Source organism: Cyanistes caeruleus, chromosome 18 (genome assembly GCF_971803275.1).
Source record: "Cyanistes caeruleus chromosome 18, bCyaCae1.hap1.1, whole genome shotgun sequence".
NCBI lineage: Eukaryota > Metazoa > Chordata > Aves > Passeriformes > Paridae > Cyanistes > Cyanistes caeruleus.
In genome coordinates this window covers 4,630,532-4,647,524 of record NC_141718.1, presented here as the reverse complement: position 1 = coordinate 4,647,524, position 16,993 = coordinate 4,630,532, and the positions used below count along the sequence as shown (strand labels likewise).

At 58.0% G+C, this 16,993-nt stretch overlaps 1 protein-coding gene across 2 annotated transcripts in view; it reads right to left on the bottom strand.

Moving 5' to 3' along the window:
- Positions 1–16,993, bottom strand: part of SEZ6L (seizure related 6 homolog like) — a 35,740-nt gene that overhangs the window by 4,581 nt on the left and 14,166 nt on the right. For both annotated transcript variants that reach the window (XM_086856504.1, XM_086856505.1), the window contains exons 2-10: positions 9,748–10,482; positions 8,985–9,118; positions 5,547–5,739; positions 4,908–5,093; positions 4,384–4,549; positions 3,557–3,723; positions 2,547–2,741; positions 2,323–2,461; positions 532–728 (exon numbers count right to left, since the gene is read on the bottom strand). In XM_086856504.1, the coding sequence (XP_086712630.1) occupies positions 532–728; positions 2,323–2,461; positions 2,547–2,741; positions 3,557–3,723; positions 4,384–4,549; positions 4,908–5,093; positions 5,547–5,739; positions 8,985–9,118; positions 9,748–10,482 (2,112 nt within the window). The remainder of the gene's footprint in view (positions 1–531; positions 729–2,322; positions 2,462–2,546; positions 2,742–3,556; positions 3,724–4,383; positions 4,550–4,907; positions 5,094–5,546; positions 5,740–8,984; positions 9,119–9,747; positions 10,483–16,993) is intronic.

Here is a 16,993-nt window from a genome sequence, read left to right as displayed (position 1 = left end):
GGCACAGGCAGCAGGGTGGGGGAGAGGCAGCCAGGGGCACAGGGGATGGAATGCCCTTCCCAGTCCTTGTCCCTGCAGTGGGCAGGCACAGCTGCCCCAAAGGACAGTGGAACAGATGTCTCCAGGTGCAGTCCGAGCCGCTGTGGAGCAAAGAGATGGGAACATCCATCTCAGGAGCCCACCCAGGGACTGGCTTCAGTGACCACCCCTGCCATCAGCTCCTGCCTGACAGGGTGTGTGTGGGGATCCTGCATCCCTGTTCCCAGCAGTTTATTTCCCTCTAGGCCAGACCAGGGCTAAGAGGGACCAAAAATGCCTTGTTGCCAGCCTGAAGGAGGGGAGACATAGAGGAACACCCCAGAAGTGACTGACCCAGAGACTGCAGCTGGGCTGGGGGTTTGCAGGAGTTTCAGGGTGGGATGTGAAGGGGGTGTGGTGCCACAGTGACTCTCCCTGCTTCCAGCCCCTGCACCTGGACAGTCTGGGCTGGCTGTGTGTCCCATCCTCTCACCAGCACCCTGCTCCCCGTACCTATGTAGTTCATGATGAATCCTTGCCCCTTCCCAAAGATGAGCCCAGCAGGGTCCGAGTGGAACTGGATGGTGAGGTCGGGGCTGGAGGAGTAAAGCTTCTGGGGGCCGCTGCTGCCAACGTACTGCCCCAGGATGCGGGCGGAGAGCTCGTCCCCGTCGTAGATGGTGAGGATGTCGCTGTTGGTGATGTTCAGGCTGAGAGGAGAGTTTGGTTAGAGAGCAGCGTGTGCCGGGAGCCCAGGCAGGACACAGCAGGGACAGCCAGGTGACCTTCCTCCGGGTCGCCTCCGTCCGGGGGGTTCGAGGCCGGGCGGTGCCGGCGGCTCCCGGGACCCCGCGTTGGGAGCGCCGGTCCCGGCGGAGCCGCGCTTGTCCCCGCGGCCACCAGAGCGCAGTGGCGGCCCGCGGATGGCACGGGGACACCGGGAAGGGATGGCTGAAGCCTCCGTCCACCCCGGGAATGCGGCTGCTCTGGAGCCGAAGGGGATGCGGGGGTCTCGCTGCTCTCCCCCCGCTCCAAGGCCAAGGGCAGGGGATGGGTGCACACCCCAGGGGACACACAGGGAGGGTTCTCTGGGTGCCCGGGGCTGCCAGTGGGGGTAAACGATCACATCGACCCCGAGGGTGGGCGAAGACACCCCTTCTCTGCTCTCTGTCCTGCCGTGTCCAGCCCAGCAAAGCTCCCCGGGGCTGGGAGCACAGCCAGCACCAGCGCCTGGAGGAACTGGGGCAGGGACAGCCCTCCTCCCCTTCCCTGGGGGAAAGAGGGCCAGAGGAGAGCACCAGGATGCTCCCAGCCACACAGGAGATGCCTGAGCTGATCCCAAAACGTTTTATTAGGAATGATCTTGGAGGGAGCCCAGCTAATCCCCATGGCAAGCTGACATTTGTAGTAAATCTCTGCTTTCTGTCAAACACGATTTTCCCAGTGACATTTATGCCTGATGACTTCAAATCACTTGGCCTCCAGTTCTGCTCAGCCCAAGCACCCACAGAGCTGGGAGAGGTGTGCTGGGAGCTCCCACTTGGGATTTTATGGGGAGCTTTAAAATCTTTATGACTCTAAGCCTCTACTTGAAACACGTCCTCCTCTTGAAAACCCAAAATAGCATCAAAGGAGGCTCCCGCTGCAGCAGCAGCATTACCATGCCAAAAGCTCTCAGCCTGGCATTAGATCCCATTCCCTTCTGACCCCAGCATGTTCAGCCTGGCCTTGCTGGGTGGCTGTGCTCCCTTAGAGCCTGTATTTCACATTCAGCCCAAAGACTGAGCTGTTTCCATCTCATGGATGCCTCCAGGCTCTCCTAACCCTGAATGACCCAGTAGCACATGGCCACGTGCTGCTGTGGCACCACTCCCTGTGGAGAATTCCAAAGCCACTGGAGCAGCAATTAACTGCTGCTATGGATCGTGTAATGGTGCTTTGAACTCAGGGAGCACCACTCAGGCCTGCCCAGGGTGCCAGGTGCTGTCAAAGAGGATTATGGAAGCTCTGAGGGGGAGAACAAGACATAGCAAGAGTCTTCCCTGTGAGGGAGGTGAGGCCCTGGCCCAGAGAAGCCAGAGAAGCTGTGGCTGCTCCATCATTGTGGGTTGGAAGGGCCTTGGAGGAACCTGGAATAGTGGAAGGTGCCGCTGCCCATGGGAGATCACCTTCAAGGTCCCTCCCACCCAAACTGTTCAGGGATTCCGTGATTCCATGGTGGAGGTGAGGGCAGCAGGATACTGCAGCAAAATGGGCTGAGCACTGCTGGGGCAGCGACAGACACTGAGCTCCTGGGCTACTCACAGCTGGATGTCCAGGAAGAGCCGCTTCTCCTCACCCACATGGATCCTCCAGATGCAATCCTCCCCCTCCGTGTAGGGCTCCGGCCAGTTGGGGGACAGGATCACCCCGGCCACAGCTGTCAGCTCCCCTCCACACGTGGCTGTGGGGGCAAGGGGTAGGCAGGGCTGAGCGGGGGCCCAGGGCTGCTCACCCCAGAGCCAGCAGCGCCCACGGGCAGGACTGACCTCGGCACAGCGGCTCCGTGTCATTCCAGTAGGGGTCCCGCATGTTGATGCACTCGATGACGGCGGGGCCCTGCTCCAGGGAGTGCCCGGGGTCACAGGTGAACTCCACCGTGGTGCCCAGGTTGTAGGTGGGGTCGGAGGTGGTGAAGTTCCCGTTCTGGATGTAGGGCTCGTAGCAGTGGCCCCGCTCAAAGGCTGGAAGAGAGCCCTGTTAGCTTTGGGGACACGGAGCTTCTCCTGTCTCGCTGAGCTTCCCTGGGTGACCCCCAGGCCCCGCTGCTGTCCCCATGAGAACCTGACCCCTGCATCCCCACCGTGGCCTCTTCCACCGAGTGTTTTACAGGCAATCAGGATTAACAACCATTTATCTGTTCTGAGCCATGCAGGCTTAACCAAACCCCGCTCCCATGGGGGATCAGCACTGGGATTGGGCACTGCCGGGCACTGTGCCTCCCGAGCTGGGGATGCTGAGCCATCCACCCTGGGATTGCTGCGTGTTACTGAGCCTGCTCAGGCCACAGGGCTCCCGTGGGAATGATCCTACAGCAGGAACCACTTAAATGACAACGGGAGCCACAGAGGGGCACCAGGACAGCTGGGGACTGTGGACCTGATTTTCTCAGAACCTGAGAAAATTACAAGCTGTCAGTAGCTGATCTATTCCCAAGGAAAAGTTTCTTGGGAGATCTCACATTCAAAGACAACATTTGCAAACCATCTTACTTTCTCAGAACAGTTCTGGACAACTGTAAATAGCCTGTTTATCTCTTGTCCCACCAATGGGACAAGAGGCGGCATTCTTTTGACCAACCATGTTAACCCTGTAGCGTAAAACCCTTTAAAAGCTGAAAAGTTCAGAAAATAAAAGGCCCCTTTTCCTAGCAACTCATTCTGCTATGAATCCACACTTCTACATAGTGTCCAACAGTGACAGGGGACAGCCAGGACCCTGCCTGCAGCCATGGCTGAGCCTGGCACTGCCCTCGGGTCCTGCCACGGGGACACAGCACCTTCGAAGCGGATGTTGAAGGCCGTGGCGGCCGCGGGCTCCTCGGCGCGGAACTCGATCCTGATGGAGGAGCCATCGCTGATGACGCCCTCGAAGGGGACGCTGTCGGCGCGCAGCGAGTCGTAGAGCACGGCCGAGCGGTTGGTGTCCCCGCTGTACACCACCATCCTGCGGGACAGCAGCGTCCCTCAGCCCCACCCAGTGAGGTGCAGCAGCTGGGACGAGCTGGGAGCATCCAGATTTTGGTATATCCTGGGCCCCTCTCTCCAGGATGGACATTGAGGGGTTGGAGCGTGTCCAGGGAAGGGAACAGAGCTGGGGAAGGGGCTGGAGCCCCAGGAGGGGCTGAGGGAGCTGGGAAAGGGGCTCAGCCTGGAGAAAAGGAGGCTCAGGGGGGACCTTCTGGCTCTGCACAACTCCCTGACAGGAGGGGACAGCCAGGGGGGTCATGCTCTGCTCTCAGGGAACAAGGGACAGGACCAGATGTGTCAGGGAAGGTTTAGACTGGATATCAGGGAAAATTTCTTCCCCAAAAGGCCTGACAAGATTGAAACAGGCTGCTGGGGGCAGTGGTGGTTCCCATCCTTGGAGGGGTTTAACAGCCATGTAAACATGGAGACACGGCTTAGTGGTGGCCTCAGCAGTGCTGGGGGACAGTTGAACTCAATAATCTCAGGGGGCTTTCCCAACCCAAATAATTCCATTTTCCTATATTTAGTGTCCAGCAAAAGGCCCTGCTCCTCACCCCATGCAGAAGAAGCCCCTTGGAGCTCCCTGGAAACTCTCTGCAGTCTCAGGGCTGTGGGGAAACAGCTCCTGGAGTCTCACCTGTCCTTCTCGGTCAGCAGGAGTTTCTCGAAGTGCAGGTGCAGCTTCTGGCCCGGGGGTGCCCCGATGGCCCACACGCAGTACATGCTGCCAGACTGGTTCCCGCTGTAGCTGGGGGACAGCACGCGGCCGATGGTGGCATTGTGGACTGTCCCTCCACAGGGAGCTGCAACAGAGCACAGCCCCGCTGGGATGGGCACGGGGACAGTGGCATTTGTGTCCCCCCAGCCCAGGGGTGACCCCACTGCCTGGTGCTCCTCAAGAGTGCCCAGTGCACAGACCTCTTGCCTGGCTCTGCTTTGCTCTGTCTGTACATATTTATACTCACAAATGCATATTTATACTCACACATAACATCTTCATTTCCTTTCCCTTTGCTGCCTAATGAGGGGACAGATTCTGCTGTCACCGCCTGACCACCTGTGGCACCTCAGGCCGTGCTCTCATCCCCTCCCAGGACCACACTCATCTCATGGGGCAAAGAAAGGGACTCATGTTTCATGGGACCTCAGGTGTGCAGGTACCTGAGCAGATGGGCTCGGGGCTGCTCCAGTGTGGCCGGGACGCGTTGATGCAGGTCAGCATGCGGGGGCCCTGCAGCTCGTAGCCCAGGTGACAGTGGAAGTGAGCAATGCCACCCGAGTGCAGATCCATCACCGTCACGTCTCCGAAGTCAGGTCTCCGTGGGAAGTTGCAGCTCAGCATAAACACTGGGACAGGCACACATTGGGAGCTTGGGGCTCAGCTGCTCCCAGCCTCCCCGTGGGGACGTGCTGGATGTGCCCACGTGTCACACAGACCAGCGGCGGAGCACCACCAACCCCCCACTGCCGCTGCTTCCCCACCTGTTACTGCTCTTGCCCAGACCCAGTTTCTATTTTAAAAATAATTTGCTGGAACTCATTTATTTTTTAAAGCTCTTCGAGGTAAAAAATAGACTGGCAGTGTGAGTGTGTGCAGGAGGAGCTGCTGCATGGGGACAGAAACGGGGCAAGGCGGGTGTGAGAGGCACAGCCAGCACAGGGCTGGGGACATCAGGGCACACTGACCCCTCTACCCTGGGCACAACACCTCCACCGATGCTGTGGGCACAGGCAGGGGGTGAAACAGGAGCCCACTGGTTTGGGACTGGCCCCAAACCCCCAAACCCATGTCACACTCACCCTGGTAGTGGAGCTGGAATGTCCCCACCGCGTCGTCCTGGAAGGTGCGGAAGTAGACGGAGATGGTGTTGGTGGGGCTGCGGATCACCTGGCCTTCCACCAGAAGGGTCTGGTTGGCCAAGACCACCAGGGCATCTCCATCCACGCCGCGGATGGACAGCACCTCCCCGTCCGACAGGTTCACGCTCTTCACCTGCGGGGAGCAGAGACCTGTGAGCTGCGGGGACAGGTCTGTCTGTCACACAGACCCGCAGAGCATCGCACCAGAGCAGCGCTGCAACAAAACCAGGGCGCTCCTCAGGGTTTGGTGCTCACCCCGTGCACCAGGAAACCTCCCCAGGATCCCTCACCCCACCAGGGAGCCACACAGCGAGTGCATCTAATGAGTAGTTCCAAAAGGCTTTAATTATTATTTGGAAATAGCTGAGCAGTAACCTCACATTTACATTTCACGTCCATTTAGCTTAATAAATGGGCTCATATTTCAGCAGAGAGATGCTCATCAGACCGTTTGTTTCCCTGAGTGTGCGAGGCCCAGGGCTCTATATTTAGCACCAGCCCAGCCGTGATTGGGAGCGCTCCCGACGATGTTGTGACTGGAGGGATTTGTGGCTGTTGTCACCGCCGTGCCCACCTCCCCCTGGCACACAGGGCTGGGATGTGCCCTGCTCCAAGGGCACTGCATGGAGCCATCCCCAGCCCTCAGCATCCTGAGCCTGCTCCTCAAGGCAAATCCCTGGAAAAGCCCGTTCTTCACGGCAAAGCTGGATTAACATCCCCAGGCTGGTTCAGAGCATGCCTGGGTTCACCCCAGCCTGTGTTTCAATCCAAGAGGAGCTGATTTTGCCTTGTTTTTCCAGCTGGGTTCTGGAAGAGCCACATGCAGCTCTGACCCCTAGCCTGCCCTGGGTCATTTCTTCTTTTCCAGGTATTGTCCCAAAAAAGCATCCCCAGCATGGCCAGCATGCACTGTGACTGGTGGGATGGCTCAGATCTGATTATTAATAAATGGGATGAATTGAGTGTTATTTGGGTGAATTATTTGGAGTCCAGTTATCCAAGTGGGCTCCATACGATGACAACAATTTCCCTCAGCTCCCACTGGGACAGAGCTTTGCTTCTCCATCTGAGCCTGGATCCCTGCAAAGATTTTTCCAAGGTGTTTCTAACAGATTTTGTTCTTCTTGAAGCCAAACCTGTTCCCCAGCTGGCTCCCTCCACTGCTGGTGGCACCACGCACATGACACAGAGCCAAAACCACTCTGGGAAATTGGGAAGGGGATTTGGGGGAGCAGCTGGAGCAGGCAGAGCTCTGCAGAAGGGAGGAAGCTGGGGATCAGTGCTGGATGCCACGGGACACACACACACACACACTATCAGCCTCCCCTGGGTAAAGCCAGGGGAGCAGGGTGCCATTCCCTGTGCCAGCACCAGGCTGGCATTCCCAGAGGAGCCTGGAGGAACCAGCAAGTGCAGACGCTGCCGTGGCGCCGCGCCAAGGACCGTCAGCCCTGCGAGAGGGACCATATGTGTGAGCTCCTGCCAGGGGCTGGGAGCACAGGCTCCGGCTTCAATCACAGCCTGCACCGACAGCAGCTCCTCCAGAGCCTTGGGAAGGCAGGAGGGATCCTCGAGTCAGGCTGCCAGCCTCGCTCTCCCACTGGAAAAACCTCTTTAGGGAAATTCTATTTCCTGCCAAGAAGATTCAGGAATTTTAAAAATAAATATAATTTCACGAAGCATTGGGAGAGCTGGCTGCTCCCCGCTCCCAGGGCTGCCCTGGCACAGGCAGGGACACAGCTCTCCCTGGAATGCTGTGAGGGGTGCAGGGAGGGGCAGGGAGCTGAGCAGGGACCCTGAGCTCTCACACAGCCCGGGGCAGCTCCCAGCCTTTCCCAGCGCCATGCCTGGCATCCAGGCTTTGTGCCCACTCCTCCCCAAAGGCAGATTTCCCTGCAGTCAGTGAGGGTCTGACTCCAAAGGAAGTGGAGGGTCCCTGTGTCCTCCTGCTCCCAGTGCCTGCAGGAGCAGTTTTGGGCAGGGCTGGAATTCCACAGCCATTCCTGACACCACCAGGCTGTGCCACAGCCCCTGCAGGGAGAGGGGACAGCCCGTGTAGGGCATCCTGTCCCAGGAGCTTCCCTTTCCTCCTGCAGGTGCCTTTAATGAGATTCCCAGGCTAAGAGGCAGCACCTCCCCGCTACAGGGGCTGGGAATCAAACCCAAACCCCTACGAGGGGACCCCATACCCCACAGCCCGGATTCTCCAGTGCCTTTCCTTTGGAATTCACCTCCCAGCCCTGAGCCCGTGGTGCTGCAGTTCGGGGCACTGCCAGCTGCAGATGAGGCCACGCTCCACCAGCACCGACCTGCTGTTGTGATTTAATTTGTCTGAAACACTCCGAAGATCAGCAAAGCAAAATGCAAAGCTTGGGGGGGTGGAGAGGCCAATTTTATGCTCCATTAAAACCTCAGCTCGCAACGGAGTGAGGTCAGGAGTGGTGTCACCTGATGGATTATGGACAGAGGCGAATTTACAGCGGAGCAGCCTGTCTTTAGCACCCTGTGGATCCGAGGAGACAGTTGCTGTGTCCAGATACTTTTCCACTGCCATGGAAAAGTGGCTGAGCTGCTCAGACTATCCAGTGCTCAACCTGCACCACTGCTGCTCCCAGGGCAACCTCCCCACCAGGGCTGGCAGCCACGGTGGCCTCATGGCCTGGGGGCAGCCCCTGCCTGTGTCCCCAGGGGACAGTGAGGACAGCCCGCTGGAATTCCTGCTCCTTTTAATGCACACTTTTAATTACACAATTCAAAGTGAAGGGATTTTAATTGGGTGCATGGAGGAAACACAAGAAGAAAGGGATTGCAGGGAACATGGGGACCCTGGGCTGGTTTGACCTGGAGAGTGTTTGGAACATGCAGAGGTGCCTGCCCTGCCTGCAGCCTCACCAGGCTGAGGGATGCTCATTTCAGGGGGAGCTGGTGGTGCAGTGGTGCACGTCAGCTTGGGTGAGACACCCTGCTCTGATGGGTGGGCATTTGCCAGGCACCTGTGACAGCCAGAGAAGGAACCAGGGCCGCCCTCCTGGGCTTCCTGCACCCTCAGAGCCACCCAAACCTCTCCCAGAAAATGGGTGGTGCAGAGGGCAGGGAGCTGGTGGCCCCTTCCCATCAAGTGCCTTTTTAACAACCTGCTGCCAGCTCCTCTTGCTTAAATTAATTGCGTGACATTTAAAGAGCTTGATCATCGCTGACATTCAGGATGTTCCAGCTCCCTCCTAGAGTTCATTTATTACAAAGCCTCAGAAAAATCTACTTTTTCCCCAGGAAGGGGTATTTCATCAAGTGAAAGTGCCCAGGGCAGAGGTGCCCAAGGCTTTGCTGCAGTGACCAGGGGGGTCTGGCTGTGGGGATGCCCCCCAGGGCACGGCTCACCTGGAGCTCGACGCCGTAGCCGGTGTAGACAGTGACGTTGTAGGTGCACTGCAGGTACCCGTGCAGGGGCAGCGGGGGGTAATCCGTGGAGTCGATGTAGCCCTCGGGGTCATGGAAGCTCATGCTGCAGAGCACTGAGGGGACACACAGTGGGGTCACACCGAGGGAACTTCCCTCCTATACCCCAAAACCCAGCAGTCCAGTCCCTCCCCCATCAGTGATCCCATTGAATTACAGAATCCCAGAGTGGTTTGGGTTGGAAGGGACATTAAAGCCCAACCCCTGCCATGGGCAGGGACACCTCCCACTATCCCAGGTTGCTCTAAGCCCCATCCAGCCTGGCCTTGGACACCTCCAGGGATCCAGGGGCAGCCACAGCTGCTCTGGGCAACCTCTGCCAGGGCCTCACCACCCTTACAGGGATGAATTTCATCCCAATATCCCATCTAACCCTGCCCTCTGGCAGTGGAAAATCATTCCTCCTTCTCTTGACATTCCAAGCCCTTGTCTAAATTCCTCTCCAGCTCTTGAAGCCCCTTTAGGAACTGGAAGGAGCTCTACGCCCTTCCTGGAGCCTTCTCCCAGCTGTCCCAGCCTCTCCTCATTGCACAAGTGTTTCATCCCTCCAGTCATAAAGTGCATGAAGAGCAGAAGATTTTAGGCAGCCCCCAAACCCGGGTGGTGGCCCGATTTTGGGGGGCCCTCCCTAAACACAGGCGTGCTCCCCACCGGTGCCATAGCCCCGTGCCTGTGCTCAGCTCACCCGGGGTGGGCTCCGTGGTGGTGACAGTGGTGGTGACGATGGTGGTCGTGGTGGTTTCCTGGCTCTCCTCTGCCGCAGAGCCGTGCACGTCCCTCTCCGCGCCGTTTGTTGGGATAACGGCAGCGCCAGCGGGAGCGGCCGTCGGAGCCTCTCCGGCATCCCCAGTGCTGCCAGGGAAGGGCCGGGGCAGGGCTGGGGGCAGGGTGGAAGGGGAGATCTGCAGTGTGGGGCGGCTGGTGGTGGCCTGGTCCCCCCAGGGCAGCTCAGGAGGGCTCCGCTCCGTGTCTCCTGCTGGCACCCGCGGCCCTGGGGCGGCTGTGGGGAGCCTGGAGCTCCGTGGGCTGGCCGGGGAGGCAGTCCCGGGGGGCCCTGCCAGGGTGGGCTTCAGCCTTGGGTGCTTCCTTCCCGTATTTACTTGCTTTAGAGTCGGTGGCTTTTTCTTAACGGGGGAAGTTTGTTTGACAGCAGGTCTGGGGACTGTAGGCAGGAGCGGTGTGGTCTCCTCCGCTGGCGCGGCTTCGTCCTCCGGGGCCGGCAGGAGGTTGAGGGCAGTGCCCTGCCCGAGCTGCCCAGCTCCAGGGGCTGAACCCAGGGCATGCCCAAAATCCTCAGCTCCACCTGCCAAAGCCGTGCTGTGCCCGAGCTCCGCAGCTCCACCGCCCGTCTTCCCCAGCGGCTCATCCGCAGCGAGAGGGTCCGGGCTGGCCAGCACCAGCGCTGCCCCCGATCCGCTGTCTGCAAAAAAACAGGGGAAAGTGGGGCCTGGGCAAAGCTGGGCACAAAATTAGAGCTGTGCTGCCGGTGTGAAATCAGCCCCCTGGGAAGCTGTGGCTGCAGGAACACCCACCACTTCCCAAAGAAAGAACCACCGGCCCCCACTGCACAGCACACCCGCCTTGGCAGAGCCCCCTCAGGCGAATCCGTGTTGGGAAAACCCAACCCAACTTCTGTTGGGAACAGGGATGGGCAGGAAGGAGCGAGTGACCAAAGCCACCCAGCTCCGCTCTGGCCAGGGGGTAACTGCATAAATACAGATTTATCCACCACCGTGGGGTGACTGGGCTGTGATCCATGGGCTGGAATTCATCGTGAGCTCTGTGAGACACGCAAAGAGCTCCGAGAGTCAACGCTTTCCATGGAAACAGCAGTTGCCAGGGAAAGCACTTAATGCAGGGTACTTAAAGACCATAATTCCAGCCCCCTCGTGTCCCCTGGGAGGGTTTGGAGCCCCCCAGAACGCAGGGTCTCTGTTCCTCTGGAGGCACAGGGGGTCTGCAATCCCCCAGCCCCACTGCTGGGCTGCCCAGCCTCGCACTCCCCTTAGTGGCTGCACACGAAGGTACCGAGCGATCCCTAACCCAGCTGGGGCTGCTGTGACATGCCCGTGGTGGCAGCCAGGCCACCAGAGCACCAGCTCTCCATGGGATGGGGGCTGGAGCAGCAGTCAGGGCTCCCTTCCCAAGCAGACTCCAGACAAACCTCGGCTCACCTCGGTAGCGCAGGTGCCTTAAACAAAAGCTCGACTCTTGGGTTACATTTTAACTTGTTTTCTGTTTCAAATTCTGCTGATTAAGGTAAGACTGGAATGAAGAGAAGGAGGGAAAATGGAGCTTTTGTATGTGAATCCTGAAGCACAGGCACACTGCTGGGTGACACCACCCAGGGGGCTGAGGGAGGGCACAAGCAGCCTGTGCAGAGGGGCTGAGCAGCGCTGGAAAAACTGACTTTGCTCCATCTTCTGGAAAACAGAAGCAGTTTCTGGCAAGAACCAAAGATAAGAAACAGGGAAAGGCAAAAGCTGGTGAATTAGCCTCAAGGATGGAGCTGCCAAAACTCTTGGCAGTCCCTACACTGCTCCTTGGTCCTGGACACTCTGCAGGTCCCTGGGCTGGTCCTTTGCCCCTGGGACAGATGGGGACAGAGCTGTGCCTGCCCCAAGCCACTGCACCCTGCTGCCACCACCCTGCTGCACCAGCAAACCTGTCCTGGCCTCCGAGGGCTTCCTGGCCTCTCCTGCCATTTGCCACAAGTTAAAACATTAATTCCTTAATTAGAAAGTGGTTCAGCAAACCCATCACCATCACCAATTCCCTGAGTGCATTAAGAGACATTTCACACACATCATCTGCAACTATCAGCTCTGAATAATCTCTCCCCAGGAAGGTTTGGGTGCCTCAGTGTCCCCACACTTCTGCAGAGCTGGAGCAGGAGCTTCCACACCTTCTGCTTGTTGGTATCTCTGCTTCCCTCTCCATCCCACCCTGGGCTGATCTTGGCCTTCACGGTCACCCTGCCTGGGCCGATGGGGGAAATGTCCCCAAGGCTGTGCCTGTGGCAGCTCTCCTTCCCTGAGAAGTTTTGTAGAGCTCTCCTGGGCTCTTCTCTTCCTCTCCCATCCCAAGACAGGGAGGAGCAGTCACTGGTTGCTCTTCCATGGCCCAGGTGACACTTCCAGGGCTCTGCAGCAAAAGGTTTTTTCCATGACAGGAGAAGATGCTGCTCTCAGACAGGGGGGAGGAAGCACAGCCCTGCCAGGGGAGGAGGCTCACTGCCCAGTGGGACATGCTGGGACACACTTGGACATGCTGGGACACACTGGGACATGCTGGGACATGCTAGGACATGTTGGAACACCAGCTCACAGCAGGAGTCAAGGATACCGAGTCCTTAAAGCCCACACATTCCCAAAACCACCAACCCAGGATCCCGGGGTTATTTGTCATGTGAACCCTAATTCTTAATGGATTGTGCCTTTAAACCATCTTTTATGCCTTTGGAAAGCTGACTAATTCCTTATTAGATCCTTTGCCAGGATGCATTTACTCGATTCTGTCCTTAACAAAGCATGAAATAAAACACTCTGTAAAGCGAGTCCTTAATGAGACACTAAACATGCTGCAGTTTGTAAAGGGCAAATGCGCATTCCAGGGGAAGAGAGGGCGGAACACAGCCAGGATGGAGCAGGGGAGGGGCAGGAACAGGGCCCTGGCATCCGGGATCGATAAGGGCTTTTTTCTGCGTTATCAGAAACGGAATTGATCGTCGATCTCAGCTCCTGATTGATCACCACCCCCAAAGCCGAGCTGTGCTCCAGCACCTCCCTGGGCTGCCAGACCCTGCTCCCTCCCCATGGAGCTCGGTGCTGCCCCACAGCCCCCACAGCCCCCGGGCAGCCCCTGCCCTCTCACTCCTGCCCAGGAACCATTTGGGAAGCAGAACAGAGTGTCCCCATCCTCAAGGAAGGATTGCAGTGGGTTTCCGTGTTTGCAGGGCCAGGGTGGGCTTTGGTAAGGTCCTTTCCACCCTGATCTGAATTCCAGCAGCCACCTCCAAGGCCCCCACGGGGTGACAGTGGTCACACAGGAGCCTCCCCAGCTGCCAAAACCCACCCTGCTCTGCACCAATCCGGAGCTGCTGGAAGAGAAATGATCACGTTTGACCTTGATCTAATCTGCCACAGCAGCTCCGGAGGAAATAAACGCTATGGAGATGCACAAGGGGTTTATCTTGTATCTCCATCAGGAGCTCTCCGCTTCTCCAAATCCATGGGAACCTCTGTGGTGGCCCTGCAGCCCTCGCCAGTCCAGCGGGGCACCGGGGGCTCTGCGGGGCAGCGTGGGCACAGCAGCTGCTCCTGCAGGGTGGGCCAGGCAGGGCCGGGGCACTCTGGAGCACAAAGTGACCTTAACACAGAACGGCAGCTCGTCTGCAGGTCTATTCTGGGCTGTGCCTGGATACCGGCTGTGTGCAAACACCGCGCAGGGCTCCGGGGAGGATGTCTCCAACCAGCCTCAGCCCCCGCGGTTTATACTTAGCCGAGGAGGAAGCGCCGGTGCCGAGCCTGGGCTGTGTGTGGGAGCTGCCAGAGGGGCACAGCCCCATCCCAGGGCTGGGGTGGTGGCACCAAGCTCTGGAGAGGCAGCAGGATGGGAAGGGTGGCAGGGCAGCGGCTCCCGGAGCATCTCCTCTCACCCAGACCCAGCGCCCCAGCTGTTTGGGGGCACCAAGCACCCGCCCACCTGAGCAGCGATGGCACAGAGGCACCAAAATCGTCCTCCCCAGCCCCAAAGCTTCATCCCCATGCAAGAGGGTCCCCAGGACCCCCAGCCAGGCCCGTGTCCCGTGGGCAGCTGTGGCCAACACACGAGCGGTGCTCCTGTGGCACCGGGAGAACCTGATTGCCAAGATACCTCAGCCAGAGGGGCTTAGAGGAATTAGAGAGCTGCAAATGCCTGATAAAAGGATGCTGGAATAATCACAAAGGCCTCGTCTCGCTGCTGTGCTCCTGAAAGAGCCAAAGCAGGAGTAGCCGTATCACGGCTCCCATTACTAATGCCGATGGTATCGCCCTGAGCACTCGCTCCAGGGAGGGCAGCAGGATTGCTCCAGCTCAGGAATCATGTCCAGAGAGGTTTAGGATCTGATTGTGGCAGAAATGAATAAAGCTGATCCAGGCACTATTAGTGGGGATGTTCAGCTCTGCCTGTGTGATGGGCTCAGGCACATTCATGGGTGCTGGGCTGGGCTAATCCTGCCCAGAGCTGCTGCTGGCATCATATCCAAGCCCTGGTGGAGAGCTGGGATTTATCCTGCACTGCCCAGCACCCTCTGCACACAGGCTGAGCCCCTGGAGTTCCCCATTCCCACATGGTCAATGCAGGGGTGCCATGAACCTCTGTGGAGAAATAGGAACACTTCTGCTGGGGATGAGTTCAGCCAGGGCTGATCCAGATCTTGGATAAAGCAGGGAGGTCTAGGCCAGGTCCTGGTGCAATCCTTCATCACCAGGGGGCTGGGGGGTGGGAAGGGGCACCCTGGGCACCTTCTGCTCTCCCACCTCTTCCCACGCCGACCTCCAGCGTGTGTAACACGCATTTCATCCTCAGGGAGGAAAACAGAGGGTTTGGATGAGACCAGGTTGTGTCCATCAAAACACTTGGCTGCGATCGGTTTGGTTTCAGATTTCCAAAGCTTTTGGCCTTGAATCTTGAGGAGCAGAAAAACCTTAATTGAAACAATCTTTCACTCCCCAAATGTCCCCGCAGGCGGATGCAGCCTCGAAGGCCGCCTGCCTCCAAGCAGGAGACGTGAATCCCAGGTTCTGCAGTCACAGTTTCAGCAGATTAAGTTTTTCCAACAGGAAAGGGAAAAAAAAGTTTTCCTCAAGAGCATCCTGTCAGCTCCCCCTCTAAGCAAATAAAACCGTAGCAATCCGATGTGGGTGAGTCATCCCCGTGGGAGCTCCAGCCGGATCCGGGGCTGCCCGCGGCACCGCGAGTTTCGGAGCCGCTTTCCTGGCAAAGGTGAGACAGGGACGGGAGGGCTGTGCATGGATTTCAGCCGAATGTTCAGAAAAGAGAAAGCTGTTCTCCTCTCTGGCACAAGGGTGAAGGAGCAGTGCCTGTCCCTGGGTCCTGCCCACTGTGGGTGACACTCTGGAATTGCTGGGAGCCTCCAGACTCCAATGGGAAAACCTGGACTGTTGCATGCCGCAATTAATGGGAGATAATCCAGAAGAAAAAAGATGCCCAGCTTTTGTTCAGGAAGACAGTGCAGCAGGGAAAGTTCAGAGTTGTTTTCCTCCCATGCCAGGGGACAGCTGGCTGTCCCTCCTGGGCTGTCCCTTTGTGCCACATCCTCTGCAGGCCGGCTGTGACCAGCACCTCGCTGATTTGATGCTGTTCTGGACTCAGGCTGGGATGCAGCTGTGTGCTGGGATTCCTGGGGCAGAAAGGGGTCAGGACTCTTTTCTTTCCATTCCCATGAATTTCCCAGTGCCACAGAGACTCCGCTGGCCCCTGGGGAGTTTCGGATCTGCTTTAAAATGCTGTTAAATTGCCCATGTGCAGGGGTTTATTTATGCTCATAGGACTGTGGACTGAATATTTCATTTTAAAATTTACATCTGTGTCACTCGAGATGCTCAAATAAGGTTGCCATGGAAACCCCTCATTACTGGGTGAGGATGCTGGCAGTGGTGCCCAGCCCGAGGAGCCGTGGCCGGGAAGGACCAGGCTCTGCTCTCACTGCCCACCCAGCTCCCACACCCAGCGGCAAACCCATCTCTGCTGGGAAGGGCAGAGAGGAGAGAACCATGGAATCACCAAATCCTGGAGTGGTTTGAGCTGGAAGGGACCTTAAACATCACTTCATCCCCCATGCTGTGCCACGGGCAGGGACGCCTTCCACTAAACTGAGTCACTCCAAACCACGTCCAGCCTGGCCCTGGGCACTTCCAGGGATGGATGGAAGAGAGGTGTTCCACCAACTCCAGCTCTGAGCCCAGGGGCTCGGGGACCTGCTGTGCTGGCAGGGGACACAGGGCTGGGACATGGCCCAGGGGACACCAGACACCCAGAGCCCTGGGACGAGACAGGGGGAAATCCCCCCAAACTGACCATGGGTGAGGGGGGTCCTGCTCCAGGTGGGAGCAGGGGCTTTGGGCACTGCTGCAGCTGGGGGCAATATTCCAACAGCAAAACACTTCTGGAAACCTGCTTTAGTGGCAAATCGATCCTGTTTGTGCCTGACTGGAGAATCCACACTGCCTGTGCCTGGCTGGCTGGGCTCGGGAGCAAGGACACCACAAGGAATTTGAGAATTAAACTCACAAACCTCTCCCCGCTCTCCCAGCACTCGGGAGGAGCTGTAACTGCTCTAACGATCCACGCAGCCCTGACAGATGCTGGGAAATTACACACTTCCCCGAGCTAGGAGGAAAATGGATTTTCCTCCCCACTGCTGCTCCACGGAGCTGGAATCAGTGAGGCTTTGACTCCCAGGCGTCTGTTCTGGCCACGCCAGCTCTGCACAGGCACCTGTGGCTTTGGGCCACCTGCTCATGGTGGCCTGGCTCCACAGTCTGTGTGTCCCCAGCCCTGGCACCCTGCTCTGTAGCATCACCCCCAGCACGGCCTAAATCCCCAGGGATGAGCCCAGCTCCTTCCCGAAGGAATGTGGGAGGAGCAGCAGCAGAGAAGGAGGAAGAGGAATTTAAGAGGCTCATCCAGTTATGGAGAAATCATATTTGCAGCATGGAAGTGATACAACCTGTGCTGTGCTGGCTGGATCCCCCTGTGTCCCCAGCTCATGGGGGCAGGAATTATCCTGGTATTCCAGGACCAGGGAGCAGGGGAGCAAAGCCATCAGGGAGAGAGGAACTTTGATGCAGGTGATCATCTGAGTTTATCACAGGGTTTTGGTACCAAGTGTAAGAAAGGCGTATCTGTGCCTTGTTGCAGGCAGA